At 41.6% G+C, this 19,292-nt stretch overlaps 1 protein-coding gene across 5 annotated transcripts in view; it reads left to right on the forward strand.

Moving 5' to 3' along the window:
• The window catches only part of C4H8orf34 (chromosome 4 C8orf34 homolog), a 147,264-nt gene that overhangs the window by 114,227 nt on the left and 13,745 nt on the right, over positions 1–19,292 (forward strand). For 4 of the 5 annotated variants that reach the window (XR_008306880.1, XR_008306879.1, XR_008306881.1 and 1 more), the window contains exons 11-13: positions 4,505–4,634; positions 6,654–6,740; positions 9,942–10,444. Coding sequence is in view for 1 of the 5 variants with exons in the window: in XM_053249107.1 (XP_053105082.1) it covers positions 4,505–4,634; positions 6,654–6,740; positions 9,942–10,444 (720 nt within the window). In the remaining 4 variants the exon portion in view is untranslated. The remainder of the gene's footprint in view (positions 1–4,504; positions 4,635–6,653; positions 6,741–9,941; positions 10,445–19,292) is intronic. The other variant, XR_008306882.1, reaches the window with a different exon arrangement.

Raw genomic sequence — 19,292 nt, forward strand, 5'->3', positions numbered from 1 at the left:
ACACTTCTAGGAAGTGTTGTGTATCCACTTTAAGAGGTTCCTGTAATCTCAGAAGTTATTCCCTAATGTCAGCAGCCTTAACTATCACAGGTACTTAAGCACCACAGCATCCAGTGTTTGTACTCACACCTAATCTGTGTCATTTCTTAGCTATACTGTAGGTAATCATGGCCTCCCATCTCCCAGCAACAATAACAAAGCTCTTTCAGTATCAAACTTATCTGTCTTGTTCTGGAATCAGGATCCAGCAAGGCAGCTGGCACTGCAGAATCTCAGCTTGCTCTACTGAGGCCAGAGGTGCAATGAAAAAAAGAAGTTAGGACTAGTCATTGTTGATGTGCAGGCTTGGGGGCGTGGGGGGTGCTTGGTGTGGAATAGGTCCATTCATTGTGGTAGGGCAGGGGCTGAGGTGCAGACTCAGAGAAGTGTTTCCAAAGGTTCTGGTTCTGAGGTCTCCAAATTGGCAGGCTCAGACTCCAGCCTGGTGAATTCAATTGAATTGAATTATTATTGAATTGAATAATTGAATTGAATTATTACGACCATAGATCAGACATAAACAGAACAAATTATAAAACATTCAGATAAGAAATCTATCATACAATACACCAACAAAGTAAACATTTTATGGTAAGCTCTAAAGGGTAGTGGTGTGCACGGAACCACGCAGCGCGGTCCGGCACTGAGGGGGGGTCTACCTTTAAGGGCGGGGGGGTAGAAATTACCCCTCCCGCCGCTCTTCCCCCTCCGGCGCTGTGTTTTACATTGAAGTTTTCTGGGCGGCAACGTTCCTCCCTGCCGCCCCTGCCCCCATCGTTGCCCGGAAGAAGCAGTAATACAAGCATGCATGCACGACATGCCGGCGACAAGCACGCGTGTGCTGCAACGCGCGCATGCGTGCTTGTATTACTGCTTCTTCCGGGCAACGACAGGGGCAGGGGCGGCAGGGAGGAACGCTGCCGCCCCGAAAACTTCAATGTAAAACACAGCGCTGGAGGGGGAAGAGTGGCGGGAGGGGTAAGTTCTACCCCCCCCCGCCTTTAAAGGTAGACCCCCCCCCCAGTGCCAGACCGCCAGACCGGTCCGTTTCCGAACCGGTTCGGAGGCCTCCAACATGGCCTCCGAACTGGTTCGTGCACATCCCTACTAAAGGGTAGAAATTAATTGTTGGCGAATCTTAACAGCGGTTGCACAAAATTTAGCAACCTTGTGTGTAATAGAATATTTATTGTCTGCAAGGAGCAGTGTGATGTAAAATTCATCAGTTCAACTGGGTTAATAACAGGGGAGTAATAAGACTACATCAACTGTCATTATAAAAGGAACAGTATAGCAACACATGGTGGACAGATTCAATCTCACCCAAACCACAAGGGCAAATCTGACTAACCAGGGAAATTTTCCATAAAAAACTGTCGATGGTAAGGCATCATAACTTGCTCTAAGGAACACTCTCTGATGGTTGGGTAGAGAGAGTGACAATAAATAACTGGCTGGTTCCTGGCTGAGATCTTCAAGGCACCCTCTTATGGTTTGCAGGATGACACCTAGGTCATTCTGATGCTCAGTGTCCAAGATCCACTGTTTGAGGATCTTCTTGGCTTGATTATATCCTAATAGTAACCAATATTCTAAAGATAAGCCAAGTGATGAGAGTTTTGCCAGCAGTATTTGTGTCCAGGAAGATTGGAATCTGTTGGCCAGTAAAAGGGAATCAGCCCCGGGGGGGGGGGGGGCGGAATTATCTTTAAGCCAGTAGTTGAGAAGTGAAATCTCTGCTTTGGATTCTACCCTCTGAAAGCCCGTTTCTAACCTTAGTGCAGAATTAGAAATATATCTTGGGGCCCTGAGTACAGCTCTTATAAACCTAAGACGGGACAATCTCCAGTGATTTGTAGTTAGAATAGGGGAATTGCTGGTGTGCTCCTTTGAGCCTGTTGGGCAGCATAGTCCACATGGGCCTTCCATGACCCTGTGACATGAAAGACCACATCCAAGTATTTAAAACCAATTAAATGTCTTCGGCTTTTTGGCAAAGACCATCACCTTAGATTTCTGAAAATTAATAACCAGGTGGTTATACTTACAGCAATTGGCCAGGAGCTTAAGAGCCCTCTTAAGACCTATTGGGTTTTGAGAGATAATTGCAGCAGCATCCGCATACAGCAAAATTTGATATTTTTTTTACCCCCACAATTTTGGCAGATGTAACCCTAGGTCTCAGAGCTTTTTGGCTAAGGTGTTTATATACAGGTTAAACAGAGAAGGCACCCAAATGCACCCTTTGACTCCTTTTCTGGAAGTTATTGGGTGTTAAAGTGAGCCTTGGATGTTACATCTCACCCTTACTCTGGTGTTCTCATAAAGTTTTTGAATGAGAAGTAATCGCCTATCAGTGTTGGTATCCTCGAGTTTCGCCCAAAGCCTTGGCTCCAGCTTGGGGCTGGGGCTGGGGCTGGGCCTGGGCCTGGCTTTTCCAACCTGACTGCTCTCCACTCCTCAGGGTTAGACTCCATGCTGTTGCTCAGGAGTGGAGTCATAACGACCCTTGCCCACTTGATCACACATTCTAATACTAAGTTCCAGAAGTGGTCAGTGTAACATCAAATATGTGATATGACTGCCAGTACTGGAATCCAAACTTAAATTAATAGGTCTTGGCTGTATAGATACCAAATGAGCATATAACTGCAAGAACTTAAATAGTTAACAGTTAATGTTACGGCACTGTAGAGTGTTTGACATTCACAACTGAGCTTCCTTGAAACTGTAGGCCTATTAGGAGACATTTTGAGCCTCAGGGACAAGAGGCTATACCTAGGAATCCTCAGTTGTTTCCTTACTCTTTAACCCACCCCCCACCAGATGTGTATCTTCCTTTTTCAGTATTTGAAAGGTGGGGAGAAGACATTCCATGGTTTTTTATGCTTGCCAGATTAGGCCATACTTTCCTACCTTTAGCCAAACACTTGACACGGGGGAAAGGAAGCATCATATAGTTCCTACTGGTTGGTTTGGACAGACACCAAACCTTTTTCTTATTTCTATTCTATACAAAACCATTTGGCTGGGGATAAGATGACAACATCATCAGATATACAGCTGAGCTCTCTGTGGAGAAGATCCTCAGGAATATGACCACTTTCCTTGCCCTATCCTTGCTGTGCTCTTATTTCTTCCCTCAGATAGTGACAATGGAGCTCATCACATACCTGCAAGTGCTATAGCAATGTGTCTTTGCAGAATCCAGCTGTAAAAATGTGCTATTTTATTTAGCTATTCCATATGCATCAATTAATTGGGGAGTAGAATACCTATTGTTAAATTGGTGCAAAAAAGGATCTTTTCAAAATTAGATAAGTTCTGCAGTAAGAATTTGCAAAGCCAGTTGGAACACTTCATTCCAAGTCCTGAATTAGTAAGGTAATATGCCAGATAAAATCTTTTAACAGCTTTTATAAAGTTGATTGATGTGATATTTAAATGCAGCCAGCTTTATTTTCTTTTATGAATGTGGACCTTTACAATTCAAATATTTCTTCATAAACACAGAACCTTATGAGTTTATAGCTAAGTAAAAGCAGGATATTTTAATCATGCTTTGTAGAAGCATATAATTACATAGTATTTATGTTCATTATTGTGAATACATTAAAAAACAACAACAGAAAATACATTTCTGTGGTCTGAATTGTATTTCTCCTTGAAACTGACAATAGTTGTACAGCCCAGTCTTCTACAGTACACATTTTGCATGGAATAAGACCAGCTGAGTTCAGTTGGGTTTACTCCCTTGTGTTTGCATAGAATTTCTGCTTCATTATATTTATTGTTATTTCACTATCAAATAGTTTTTGACAATTTTGGCACTGTGGCAGAGAACCCACTTGTGGTCAAACTGATAGCTTTTTAAAAATTAACCTCCAGTCTCATTATTTTCATAAATAGTCTTCCAGATCTCATCATATGTTTTTTGTTATCTCTACCAACTGTATAAAGAAATGACCAAGTTTATTTCATGGTTTCTCATTTTTAAAAGCAGCTTTTAAAAGCCTGTTGACCTGGTTCCAACATATATAAGTAATTCTGAACACTACAGTGTTCAATAGCTAAATGACAGAACAAGACTTTTCTTTGCCAAGAGCCTGTCCAGACTGCAATAACACTGTCACTTGTTCTATCTGAAAGGAATATTTTTTGCAATCATACAACAGCACTAAAAATGCTGTTTTGTTCCCAGAGGTGGTGAATTATATAGATACTGAGGCCAATTTAATGCTGACTTAAATGGAATGCACTCTCTCTCACTGAAGTCACTAGGATCATACCAAGTATAAATCATTGCAGGCTTTGGTCCAGCATGTTGCCTTAGTCTGTGCCAGTACACATACAGGTAAGCAGTACTTAATTAAAAGAAAGTGCTGTTGAAGTTTGCGTGAAATTACCTTTTAAAAAAAAGTTGCAGTGTGCACAAAAACACCGACATCTTCTCCTTTGTTTTCAGTCACATCAGAATCAGCCTGTTTGGGATCCTGACATTATGGGTTCCAGAACTGAGGACTCCACAAGCCAGAAACTATTAAAAGATTCCTTGGCGGCAAAAGAATTGCAGACCATGGAAAAACACCTTGCTGGTGCGTATAGTGGTATCAAGCTTTAGGCTCTGCATGTAGTATAGCTGCACACACAGTTTGGGTGAATGGGCATGAAAAGTGTTAACTGATTCCCCCCCCCCCGAATGTTTTTTCATTTCTTTGGTATTTTGTTGAATCAACAGAAATACTCATTTTAGGACTGACATTGAAACTTGACTGTGTATCATAATCAAAATATATCTCAACAACTTTCTTACACATTTATTTCCATTCCTCAGTAACATGTCAGTATCAGTGAATTATTTTTATTGCTGTTAGACTGGACTGCATAAATCTTCCCAAATGACTCCAGAAAACTCAGAATTTGAAGGGAATATTATCCTCTGAAGTCATCTTGCTTAGTCTCCAAAATCTCAAGAATAATCCTTAGGTGTTTGGGCTTGCAGTAATTACTGAAGCAAAACTGTTGCTATGAAAGGGTCACAAGATTAGGTCCATAAAGGAATTTAGCACTTATTCTTGAGGCACCAAGACAATTAAAACCTTCTTGTTCAAAGTCAACATTCCAATATCAGCATCTCAGAATGTTTGTTTTATTTATTTTGTTTTAAAGCCTCCTTTATGGAAGCAACTAATTTCAAGGCAGTGTTAAACATTTGGCTGCCTGAATTAAAGCACCTATGGTGCCACCTTCCCTCCCCCTCCCTTTTTATTTTATTAAGATCACAATCCCATTTCTTTCCTTCCTTTCAAATTTCTCCCTGTTCTTTTGTTTTTCTATTGAATCATTCTCTTCATTCCTTTATATCTGCTGTGGCGAACAAATGTGAGATTAAGGATTTCCATCTGTTGTTCTCTCTGTACACATCTAAGGATACTAGGCAACAACAACAACAAATATTTATAAATTGCTTTTCAACAAAAGTTTCCAAAGCGGTTTACATAGAGAAATAATAAATAAATAAGATGGCTCCCTGTCCCCAAAGGACTCACAATCTTAAAAGAAACATAGATAGACACCAGCAACAGTAAATGGCAGTACTGTGCTGGGGGTCGATAGGGCCAGTTATTCTCCCCCTGCTAAGTAGAGAGAATCACCACATTAAAAAAGTGCCTCTTTGCCTAGTTAGCAGTTAGCAAGTTCAGTTAAAGGTGAATAAATAAGCAAATATGGCAAATAGTGTGATTGTAAGGGACTAGGAGACACTGCTCTGATAGCCGCTGCCCTGAGCATGCACAGAAAGTGCCAGAATAGGCCAAGTGTCAAAGTACTTAGATTGGAATGCAGTTTTCCTCTCCTAAGGAGCGATCACCCAGGTAAGCCAAAGAACCAAAGACAGATTGCCTTAGAGAAAACCTTTGGATTCAGTCAAATGAATCATCCTGAAAATCAGTGCCTAACTTCCCCCTCCAGATTGCCTCCCTTGAGAGATCGCCTATTCAGCCTTTTGTTTTAAGAGGAATGTCTAAGAGAAAATCCATAGGGAATTAACTAAGCTTAGTATGCATATACTATGTAGACTCCCCCCAGGAAATTAAAGGTAATCATTAATAATTTCCTAAGCAGAGCAATCTCCCCATCTAAGTGATAATACCCATTTTCCCCACTAACTGATTAAATTCACATTGAGGACTCAACCTCATGATTAAATCAGTTTTGAAGGTCCTGCCTAACACCCATAGTGATGTCCATCTTTAGGCTATTCACCTTATCTGAACCCCCCACCTAAACAATAGCTCACCTACTAAAGGCATAATACTGAGATTAGGATTCTAGAAGGTGCTCAGCCCTATCAAGCTTGACCTGGAAAGCTCAGTCTTTAGGATATTTTAAAAACCCTCTTAGAATTAGTACTTTGTGCAGTTCATAGATTCAGGATTCACCCAGCTTCACATCAATCTGTTCCCAACAATTAAGGTTACTACCTCTCACTAACTTGACCATCCACCCCACTGAATTCCCAGAGAGAGGGAATGCATTCAGTGGATGCGTTCTAGAGATACCTAAGCCTAAGAATTCCTGAGCTGAAATCAATATTTGAAATCACTCTTTTTCAGCCCCTCAATTCCTTGCAAGCGGAGAACCTAGCTGCCCAAAGTTTCTTCTCAGCAGGCAAATGTCCCATATCATTGCTCCAGCACAAGGTAGCTATAGCTGTTTCTCTCAGTCAGTCACTTTGTTTCCATCATTGACCAGAAACAGAATCGTAAACAAGATTGCGGTGCTTACACACAATATAACAGTATTTAGCCACTGAATTAGTAAACTTAGAATTAAAATTAGACAATAAGATATTTAGATAGAATTCATCTGGATGTCCAGGTTATGTCTTCAGCCAAGGTAAAATAAGAGTTATACGAATATCCTTGTGGAGGTCACAATATAAAATAACATGATCAGTGGTCTCCACAGTGCCTGAGCCACACAGGCAAAGCCGGGAAGAATAAGGGACCCCATTAAACCTCTATTCCCATGTTTTCTCTCCCTCTCTCTTGCTCCTATTTTCTAGTGCCCCTGTCTCTCAGTGCTAACCTGTAAATTTGTATTAGGGGCAATCCAGTGCCATTCTCAGAACATTCGCTCCTAAGAGAAGGTCCAGCAAATCTGCTGAGGTGCTAACTAGTGCCTTTCACTTGTAAATTTCTGTTCTTTAATAAAACTCAGCTTTGCTTGTAAGAAACGTGTCTATACTCATTGTGCTCTTAGTACTCTCTTGAGAGTATTCTATCCACAGTCAGCTTTCCCAGTACCTCAGTGTATAATTTGGCTATATGCAGGTTTGCACTGAGTTGAGTTAGCTTTCCTCTAATGTTGGTAGACCCATCACTCATGGGTTCGTGCTCAGACAGCCAAGGTCCTGACCCTTTCTCCTTAGAGCTGTATGGGGTCTGAGTACTTCCCAGGTCCCTGCTCCCATGGAGACCCTGACTTAGCCTAGGACAAGACAGCTATAAAATGTGTGTCTTAATATTTAAGTGCAAATCAGCAGGTCGTAGAATCTCAGCAATTGCCCCAAATGCTCATCCACACATTCCCTTCATGGTCATTTATAGAAAATAGATTTCTGTTAGTAAGCTACTTAATGTGCTGCAGCCTATAGTTATTTTTATTCAAATGCCACTGAAAGGGACTTTCTTAAAATAGTGAATGCCCCAAATATCTAATCAGATTTGGTGACACTTTTCTCTATTGAGATAAGGTTTGGGGGTTTTTCCAATTGGGAAAAGATGGTATTAAATCAAAATCAATAAATGTACTCTGTACTAAATAAATGTAGGCAAAATTGTACTGGAAATCTTTAAATTAACTGTGGAGAACTGATTAAAATGCCTGGATTATCAGCGGAACCAATCCGTTTTTGTAGATAACTGAACTTGGGCCAAAATTATGATGTTTATTGAGCTCTCATTGAAGCATAAATATTACAGATTAGTTTTCCAACATACCTTCTTCTTATTCACTGCAGATAAGTTGGTGAACCCAGTCATTTGCAAAAACACAGGTTAATTTAATTGTAAGATAACTCATTCCACATTTGGTTTAAGTTATGGCATCCACATTATCATCTGTTGACCCAGAGGATTTAAACAGGTATTCTACAAATTCCAAAGTGATGTGTATTGATTTTTAAGAAGCCTAATGCAAAGACCTTAAAAGCAAAGTCATTAAAATGTGAAAGTGAAAATAATTCATCTGATGAGGTAGTTCTTCCAATTAGAACATTTTCAGTTTAAAGCCACAATAAGGAATATCTTATTCTTACCTTTTATTAAATAAATAAATTCTGTGACTATTACATCAATGTATAATAATTGTGCCATCGTAGGACTTTCCAATAGCAATACATTAGACTGCTCTTGTTAAAAGTGTGCACCCATCATATCCTTCATATCTTTTAAGTTGTTGAGCATGTTTTAAAATAATTTAGAAGACAGTGGGAGAAACACTAACTGCACTGGTGGTGGTCACACTATTAATTTATGCAGAACCAGGCTTCTCACCCTATGTGTCTTCTGCTTTTAATGAAATTTGTAAACTTAATAGGACCAGAAGGTCATCTAGTCTAACTGCCTGTCCAAATGAGGGCCCATCCACAAGTCTTTGCCCCAGAGATAAGTTCTTTCAATGTAATATGCCAGAGAAGTTGCATGGCAAGATATACTTACAGGAGAATAATTTTAGATTACTCATACAAACAATTCAAGATGTATGATGATGAAGAAGGAAAAATAAATACTGTATCATTTCCATCACTTAAAAAAAACACAAAAGAACCCAGCCAATTGTATTTTCCTAATAAAAAGTATTTAAAACTTATTAATTCTGCTTCATTAGAGTCTACCAATGCAAAGTATAAAATGTTATACAGTCAGAAAATATACACAAATTAGGCTGTTTAAAGCACTATCTTATGAAAGTTATTCCATGCAGGAAGGGGGTTATACAGTAAGTAGCCACTATGCTTTAAAATTTTAGTGTACTTTTGGCCTAAGTTGTCTAAACTATTTTTGATGTAATATAATAAAATTGCCATGAGTTGATTTTTCTTAGTGTGGTGTGGTCTCCTGAATGTTCCCTGCTAACCCTTGGGAAAGAGGCATCTTTTAACGTGGTGATTCTCTTTATTTGGCAGGAGGAGAGTAACTGGCCCTATCCACCCCCAGCACAGTGCCTCCAGTGACTGTTGCTGGTGTCTATCTTATGCTTCTTTTTAGATTGTGAGCCAGGGGATTGTGGGGACAGGGATCCGTCTTATTTATTTATAATTTCTCTGTGTAAACCACCCTGAGCCATTTTTGGAAGGGCGGTATAGAAATCGAATGAGTGAGTGAATGAATGAATGAATGTTCCAGCATATGGTAATCCTTGGGTAGGCAACCTTGGTTCTCCAGCTCTAGTTGAAGTACAACTCTCATCATCCCCAGCCACAATAAATTGTGGTTGGGGATGCTGGGGTTTATAGTTCAACAACAGCTAGAGAACCAAGGTTGTCTATCCCTACTGTAACCTGTAGTGTTCAAGAAAAGCTTTGAGTGGAAGTTGAGCCAGCATGAGCTACAATTGTGATCTTGTCCTGTGCCAGATTGTTCAGATTGCCATTAAAAATCAAGTTGTGGGTAAGTTCCTTACATCAAAAGGAATTGTGACAAATGGCTTCAAAAAAAGAGCATTTTGTAGATACATGGCTTATTATAACCCCATTTCCTAATACCTGAGCAATTAGTATACTATCTCCTCAAGTTAAAATGAATATATATCAGCAATGATAAGAAAAAATACATACCGATAATATGTCTTTGTTCCCTCCTCCAATTATATTGCTTTATTCTTGTATGTATGCACAGACATTGCCAAGGACCTAGCAATGTGGGAAGAAGGAAGACTATCAAGGAGTGCCAGTAGCCCACAAACTAATTTTGTTGCACTAGATCACCAAGGAAATTTTAAAGTTGCACCAAGCCAGGATGCAGGACCTCAAGTGCCAAGTCTGACTGGGAAAGATATTCTGCTTCAACTTCAAAGAAACAAATCACCACCATTATCCAGTAACAATAGACTGCAGGTCTCCAGTGTCACAAACAGTAGGGCGCAATCTCCCAGTACACAGACCAACAGGTCTGCAGTGTTGCCAGCACCAGGAAGCAGGCCTGCAACCTCAAATACTTTATTACAAAGACCTCTTTCCCCTAGCAACAAAGGAAACAAAGAAGGAATCGTTAATATGCAAGGAAGCCAGTCCTTAATATCAAAGAACCGACTTGGGAGGACCGTCAGCACTCCCTCAGGGTTCCTTGAAACAAGCGGAGACACTCTAGGAAATGTCACTCAAAGAAGCAGTTTATCTGAAGTAAGTGTTGTTTCGTTTTTTATATTTTTAAGATCCATAAATTTGTAATTTAATGTTCACTCTTCTTTGTGTTAATTTTAAGTCAGAATTATGCTTTATTGTCTATTACTCTATTTATGATTAAGCGTAAAAAGCAGGAGAATTTTTTTTTTTAATCCTTTCATGAGACATGTTGGCAGATGTTATTCCAAATATTACAAAGATGAGTTGCAATAGTAAAAAAATGTATGTAATATTCCAATGGCTAATAGGGTTGCCATCAACTCGAAAAGGTGGCCTTTTCTGCAGTCCCTGTACCCACAATTTCACATATTCGCAGTTGGGCAATATAGACCCACTTTCATTATGCGTGATACAGCTGTTTCATGTATCCACAGTTTTCAGTTATTATAAGAATGGTTATTATAAGAACATAAGGACAGCCCTGCTGGATGAGGACCAAGCCCTATCTTGTCCTGCATCCTGTTTCACACAGTGGCCCACCAGATGCCTCTGGAGAGCCCACAGGAAAGAGGTATATGCCCTCTCTCTTGCTGTTGCTCCCCTGCAACTGGTATTGAGAGGCATCGTGCCTATGAGGCTGGAGGTGGCCCAAAGCCACTAGACTAGTAGCCATTGATAGACCTGTCCTCCATGAATTTGTCTAAGCCCCTTTTAAAGCCATCCAAGCTGGTGGTCATCACCCATGACAAATAATTAATAGATTAATTATTAATAGATTAATTAATAGATTAATTATGCACTATGTAAAAAAGTATTTCCTCTTGTTGGTCCTAAATTTCTGACCTTCAATTTCATGGTTCTAGAGTTGTGTATGAGAGAGGAAAATTTCTCTCTGTCCACCCTCTCCACTCCATGCATAATTTTATACACCTAAATCATGTCTCTCCTAGTCGCCTCTTTTCCAAGGTAAAGAGCCCCAGATGCTGTAGCCTTGCCTCCTAACGAAGGTGCCCCAGGCCCCTGATCATCATGGTTGCCCTCTTCTGCATCTTTTCTAGTTCTACAATATCCTTCTTAAGATACGGTGACCAAAGGTGTACACAGTACTCCAGATGAGGCCGCACCATAGGTTCCGTCCTTATATGGCCATGCTTTTCCTGCACATGCTTGTGGGTTGTGAGTGGAGTTTGGAGGAGGACAAGGGGTACTTTGGTCTGCATGATTAGAATATTTTTGTGCTTCAGAAAGACATTTTAAGAACATTTGGCAGCCTTGGGTAACCTTTGGTGTCCTTAGGGAGCCATTGAGATCCTTTAGGAGCCATTACTCTAGAGCTTTTGGAGATATTTTGGAACTTTTGGAGAACCTTTTTGGAGATATTTCTGTGGAGCCTTTGGGAGCCTTTCTTGAGCCATTCCTGTGGAGCTTCTTGGAGGAGCCTCTTGCAGCATTTTGCAGCCCTGGTAAGATACTATCACTTTAATAATTTTATTTTTTGATGAAATTCTATTTGTTAATTAAAAATTCAAATCAAAATTTTACTTTTAATATTGGTAATTGTACTAAACTGTAGTTATTTAAATTGCAATTAAAATTTAATTATCCATTAAAATTCATTTTTAAGTACTGTACAGTACCCATTAAAAATTGATTTTAAGTATCCATTGGAAATTGATTTGTCAGTTACTGTCCTGTACTTTATCAGGGGGTTGTCTGGCACAATTACTGTACTGCACCGTACATCATTGTACAAATCTTTCCTTCCTCCACAGTCAAAATGAGCAAACACATATTGGAAAACTCTGCTGAGGGGAATGGCAAAAGATCTTGTAAAGTGTTGCCCCTGAACGAGAAGGTGAATCTGCTGGACTTGTTGGCTTGTAGAGACAGTGTAGCATCCGTTGTCTGATCCATCAAGAAAAGTGAAGCCAGTATCCATTTGAATGTAGTGTCCAGCACGTCTCAGAGTCTTAAGGCAGTGTTACATCTACACAATCCCCAAATGTAACAGATGGGAAAGGCCCTCAGTTTGTGGATAGAGGACCAAGTATAGAGGAACATGTCACAGTGGACCAGTCATTCATGAGAAAGCACTGAGACTCTACAGAAGTTTTACAGCGGAAGGCAGTCAAGCGGTGGGAACATCTGAAGGCACTGAGCATAGATTCCAGGCGAGCAAGGGCTGGTTTGAAAGATTCAAGTACTGCTACAGCCTCCGCAAGGACAAGCTGGCAGGAAAGTAGCTTCAGCAGACCATGAGGTGGCCCAAAGCTTTCCAGCAGAGTTCCAGTGGCTGATTGAGTGCGGAGGACCACCTCACTCTGCTGGAATGTGGCAATGCTGTGGGGGACTGCATGGTCAAGCCTTTGCTTCTGTACTGAGCACAGAACCCTTATGCCCTGAAAAGGAAGGAAAAAAACTAGCTTCCCATCTTCTGGAGAGCCAACAGGAGAGCATGGGTGACTGTAGCACTTTTCTCTGACTTGGTGAACAACTGCTTTCTGCATGAGATGTAGAGATATCTGGCCTCCAAGAAACTTGCCTTTATTGTCCTCCTGGTGCTTGACAATGTTCCTGGCCATCCTGAGACCCTGCAGTTTGGACACCTGAACATGAAGATCATCTTGCCACCCAACACCACCTCCTTGATTCAACTGATGGACCAAGGTCTGATTGTGACTTTCAAGTCATACTACACTTGCTGCACTTTCAGGAGGATGCTGGATCTCATGGAAGCTGATCCCTCTTTGTCAGTCAGTGATTGCTGGAGGAGCTACAGCATTGTGGACTGCATTGAGAACATCACTGCATCCCTTGCAGAGATCAAATCCCAGTTGTGGCATGGGGCAGTCACTTCTTCATCTGGTGCAGTCACCCTCAGTAGCTGATGAAGTGGAGCACATCACCAACCTTGCATGTACTTTTGGTGGAGAAGGCCTGGAAGAAATCGACTCACAAGAGGTGGAGGAACTGCTCCAACTCCAGGAGGAGTTGAGAGAGGAAGAATTAGACATCATCCAGGCAGCTCCTGAGAGTGAGGAAGAAAAGGAGAAAGAGGAAGACATGCTCGCCAAGCCCTTAGGGGCTCTCTGAGATTCTGAGCTGCAGGCTGCCTTGACTGGCAAAGTCTTTGAACTTGATCTCCTGATGAAGTGCAGCATCAATTTCAAAAGGCAGCTGGAGGCTGCTTTGCAACCCTATGACACCTACTGCGTTCTGCCAATCAAAGGGAAGCAAACCATCACCAGCTACTTTGAAAAGGTAGCTACATCCACCACCAGAGCTGCAGAGCAGAGTCATCATAGGAAAGCAACACCTCCACTGTCCACAGCTTCAAGGAGGAACAGGATGATGTCAATGACAATGCCAGCAGCAGGTCTACCTCTGCTGGGCCTGCTTCTGCTACCTGACCTGTGCTGCAAGCAGAAGACTAGAGCTGGAATGCTGCAAACTCCAGCAGTGGAGTGAAGGAACTCCCCTGTGTGTGTTTGCTCGAACTGGATTTTAATTCTGGGCTGCCTCTTTGGCCAGCCTACTAACCAATCAGGCCAGGGGTCTGTGCTGCTAAGTGTTGGACTTAAACTTGGGGTGGGGAAACTTCATAATTATGCATTACTGAATTTGCTGGGGGCATAACAGCAGCACTGGGAGAGTGGGAGAACTGAGGTAGCCAGGTGCAGTGCTGTGCTCCATCCTTATTTCCACGTTCCCCCTATCTTTTTGGTGATTTTTCAGTCATTTTCCGGGTTTCAATACCACCTAATCTGTTTTTGTTCTGGTGGCAGCAGCCCAGCCACTTTTCCTTACTCCTGTGGCTACACACCCCCATCCCAGGCTTCTATCCAGTTATAGCACTAGAATCCTCTTCCCTCTTCAGGTGTTTCTTATCCTTTAGCCCTAGTAAGGAAGGAATGGAGCAGCACAAGTCCTAGGTCTGTTTTCTGGTGTGGAGCATATAATGTCTAGGCATGTCTTTGCCCCTTGAGAGCTGCCTGTGTGAAAGCCCCAAATTCTTCTTCCAAGGGCTGCAATTTACAGTTGAGTTTTTCTCTAAGAATTGCTGCTTGGCATTGTTTTTCACCTCTGACAGAAAATGGGAGGTGGGAGTGAAGGCTGTGAATTAATTCAAGGCGGGGAGGGGCAGGGAAGAGAATACTGAGCAGTTTATAAAGTTTCCCTGATGTGGTGATGTGCTTGTAAAAAACAGTATGAATACATTTTCTTCCTCTGGAGATTGTTTGTTGCCTCTGAATGTGATAAGAAGGATTGCTGTGAATTGCCTCAGTGGAGAGGGTGGGGTTGAGGGAGAGTAAGATCCTTCATTGTGCAGATTAAGAGAGAGGCTGGAAGTGCAGTCAAAATCTGTGTTTAAATATTTATCTCCAAATATACCTCTCCCATTCCCCACCTCTTTCCAACAAGTTGGCAGTTCTGTTTTCTTTTGGAGGCAAACAGGGGCATAGCAAGGCTAGAGTGGGCCCATGATAGAATTCATCATGCTATGATAGAATGAGAATTCACACCTCAGAAAAAACTTCTGAGGTGTGAATTCTCATTCTATCATAGCAAATGAGATTTTTTTCAATTAAACAACTCTCATGACCCCAATTTCACTTTTTCACACTTTCCTTTACTATGAATAATATGAGGAAGTAATCAATTTAGCACACTTCACCTTATGAAGACAAACCTCATACAAATAAATTCACCATAATTCACCCCTCTGCCCAATCACTCTTAAATTGGGGATGGGGGTAGCCTCCACCCATTAGGCACTATCTACCAGCCCACCCCACTCCTTTGGGGCAGATCCACTTTCTGCCCCCAATCTGCCCCAAAGACACCCAAACTTCAAAAATTCTCAAAAAATCAGCCCTCTGCCCAATCCCCCTGAAATGGGGGTGGTAGCCTCCACCCATTAGGCACTACCACCCCACCCCACTATTTTGGGGCAGATCCACTTTCTGCCCCCAAACTGCCCCAAAGTCACTAAAACTTCAAAAATTCTCAAAAAATCAGCCCTTTGTCCAAACCCCCTGAAATTGGGGTGGTAGCCTCCACCCATCAGGCACTACCACACCACCCCACTATTCTGCCCCAGGCCCCACTTTCTGCCCCAATATGCCCCAATCTGCCCCAAAGACATGAAATCTTCAGAAATTTACCAAAAATCAGCCCTTTGCCCAATCCCCCTGAAATTGGGGTGGTAGCCTGCACCCATTAGGCACTACCACCCCACCCCACTACTTTTGCCCAGATCCCATGCTATGCCCCCGAACTGCCCCAAAGTCACTAAAACTTTAAAAAATCGCCAAAAATCAACCGTGAATCGAATCACCCGAATTTTTCGTGCCCGAAATTTGGGTGATTCGGCTCGTGCCCGAAAAATATCGGGGGACATCGGGGGTGATTCAGTTCGGCCCCAAATCACCCGAAATTGTTCGTTTCAGGCACAGATCGTTCTGTGCCCGAAATATTTTGCACATCCCTACTTAATACTCACATCAATTTCGGAGGATGAATACAACTGAAGGACGCCCAGGCTGGTGTGCAGCTGGGAGAGTCAGTCATGTGACTTGCCTCTGGGCCACCCCAAGGCAGTGGGCCCCCAGACAACTGCCTCCCCTTGACCTATTATAGTTACGCCCCTGGAGGCAAAAAAAAAAAAAAAAACCAATGAAACTAGGAGCTCAGTGGTAGGTCCCTGCTCTGGGAGAGATACTGGGGACTTGGATGGTATGGATTAGAATGAAGGGCTTTAGAGAGGACCCAGGAACCCTGGTGTGAGCTGATTTTGCTTTCTTTGCATTCTTCTCTTCCCCACCCCCTGTTTTCCTGTGGACCCCCCCCCCCTTCATATTTATCCCATGCATTAAGATGCTAAAGTGAGAAGAAAGCTAGGCTGTTGTTGCTCCCTCTACAGTCTCAGGCAGCAGCACATTTTTTTAAACATTGGGTTCCCCATCACTTGATATGGCAGTGGCCAGAGCCCTGGAGAGCAGGAGAGAGTGTTGGAGCTTCCTATTGCACGTTTCTCCTCTTGCCATCTCACCTCTCCCTCAGTTACTTGGAACAGCATGGATGATGAGGGAGGCTTTTGTTCAAGAAATATCAAAGATGGGTGGAGCAAAGAAACATTTGGAACTGGAGGTGGAAGAGGAACAAGCGTTTTATTTGATTGTATGCATTTTATTTGAGTTGTTAGAAGAGGGGAGTCCCAAATAATCAATGGTTCCTTCACAATCTAGTAATTGATTTCTAAATCTGTATTTTAAAATGTTGTTTCATGCTATGCTATAGAGATGTGCAGAACATTCCGGGTTTGAAACATTCCAACCCAAAATGGGCCATTTCTGGTGTTTCTAGCTTGAAACAGAAAGCCCTTCAAATGAAAGGCCTGTTTCAAGCTCAGAACAGAACGATTCCATTCTGAGTTGGAATGTTTCGATCATTCCAAGCGCCATTTTGCAGGCATGTTTCCCCCTTGCTGACTGGTTTCAAGCACTCCAAGTGCCATTTTGGAGGTGTATTTTCCCCTTGCTGACCAGTCAGCAAGGAAAAACTCACTTCCAAAACAGTGCTTGGAACACTTGAAATGTTTCAAGCTCATTCTTTCGGAACAACTGGCTCAACCGGTTGTTCTGATGGAACATTCCAGGAATTTGCATTCCAAGCTCAGAACAGAACACAAATCTCATTCCGTGCACATCCCTACTATGCTATTAACATTTATAGTTCTTAAACCATGAATTCTAGAACATTTTCTCCTACTTCATTTTTATTGTTGATCAAATTAGGGGCTGTATATGTATATGTTGTAACATATATACAACACCTTTGCATCCCAGTTCTAATACATGAAATTATTTAAAGAAATCCATTTTCTTATGTGAGAAAGCATTTCATAAACAGACCTTTTCAAAACAGGCACAGAGTGACTCTGAAAGAATGTGGCAAAGATTAACATGTCATCTGCAAAGTTCTTTTTGTAAGAAGCCCAAGATTTTAGTTTTGTGGTCCCGTCTAAAAGAATTATATCTTGCCTTATGATCTGAATTCTTGTATACATGCCTACAGTTGTGCTGGCATGGAAAATGCTATAGGGAATTTGCCAGTGTGTTACATTACCAGCTTGGTTCAAATTCAATCCAAGTGTCATAACATAGATAAATGTTTTTATTATCACTACAAAATGAATAAATCAAGGTTTTAAATCCTTCCCTACATGCATTTACATGAACATACCCTTTTAGATCTTCAAGACCTTTCTGCAAGTGGAGCCTCAATTGAGACAGATAGGTTTGAGGATCATTGAGGAAACATTAGAGTTTCCTTCAGTGTTTTATGGAGTGTGAGAACTGAATAAAAAGTCTGCTTTATCTCTTCAGGACAATATTTGTTGGAGTCTCTGATTGTTCCTGATGTTAGAGGGTGGAGAAGAAAAAGAATATCAGACTTTCATGCTTTGTGCCCTTGTATTGCATTTGCTGTTAATAATGAAACATTCTTGATATGTTGGTTAGCATGTTAAAAAAAATTAAGCAACCTGGTCCTACTTAAAGAGATCAGGGCAAGTAAAAGTAATATTACACAAAGAATTAAGTTGTCTAAACATGACAGACAAATAGATTATATAAACAAAGAATGGCAATAAAGCAGAAGACAGGGTTTAATAAGAACTGGATTATAAACAGTTGGTTCTTACAGAGTCATTGTGTGACCTTAGAGTTGCCTACTACAGTAGCAGGCATTGTAACAGTGACTTAGTCAGGCTCTCCCTCATCATTTTGTTGACCATAATATGGGTAGTAAGTTTAGTTTGGGATATGGTACTACAGGAGAACCCTGTTATTCGCAGGGATTCTGTTCTGTGTAGGAGGGCCGTGGATAGCGAATCCATGAAAAATGGAGCAGTAAAGTGAATAGAAATTGGGAAGTGAGGTTCCCACACTCCCCAAAATGGACAAAACAGGCCAAATAAAATGCCCTACCGTCGTCCTCTGCCCACAAGGAGTCCAGATTAGAAAATTGGCCAAAAATGCTTTTTTGACCCATTTTTAAAAGAAATGATCCATAAAACGGCTCCCAAAGTCAAAATGGTGGCTGAAAATGACCTCCAGGGTCATTTCCAACCACCAGCGGATATGCAGGTTTAACCCTACTTTTGCTGGGGGGGTGGAGTGCATATAATGAGGTTGGATGTCCATTACCCGAAAACGGATACACAAAACTGCAGATGCTGGACCTGGGATTAACTAGGTTGTCCTGTACTGGCATGTTAGTCCCAACCGTTTGGTTTATTTGGGTAAGGAGTTAAGTGAGGAATGAGTCTTTTGCTAGCTGCTTTCAGCTTGGAAGGTGCCCTTCTCTCTCTGTGCAGTAAATTGGTCAGCTTTAGGCCAGAGGATATTTCTGTGTCTCACAGAAATATCCTCTGTTGTCTCACCCCTCTTATAGGCCATCTTCACAACCAAAGTCTCTTTACTCCATGGTGTCTAGCCCCCCAAAAGCACTGGATTGAAAGAAGGGGTGTGTAAAAGTGAGGAGGTATCCCTGTTGGTTCATCTCATGCTCTCCTTAGAGAGCAAGCAAGCAAACATAAAATTAACAGGAGTTTTACCATTTACTTCAGTAGGATGTGGGTTACATTTTTTGCCATCGTTTGGTTCTTGTCCAGAAAAAAATACTTTACAAGAGAAATATTTTACAGAACTTTACAAAAGATGTCTTGAAAGCAGTTTACATACACATACCAAAGAAAGGAGACTTAACAGATTGTGCAAACCATCGCACGATAGCCCTAATTTCACATGCTAGCAAAATAATGCTCAGAATATTCAATACAGATTAGAGCCCTATGTGGAAAGGGAAATGCTGGATGTTTGAGCTGGTTTCAGAAAAGGCA

The sequence above is a fragment of the Hemicordylus capensis genome, chromosome 4 (assembly GCF_027244095.1).
Source record: "Hemicordylus capensis ecotype Gifberg chromosome 4, rHemCap1.1.pri, whole genome shotgun sequence".
NCBI classification, from domain to species: domain Eukaryota; kingdom Metazoa; phylum Chordata; class Lepidosauria; order Squamata; family Cordylidae; genus Hemicordylus; species Hemicordylus capensis.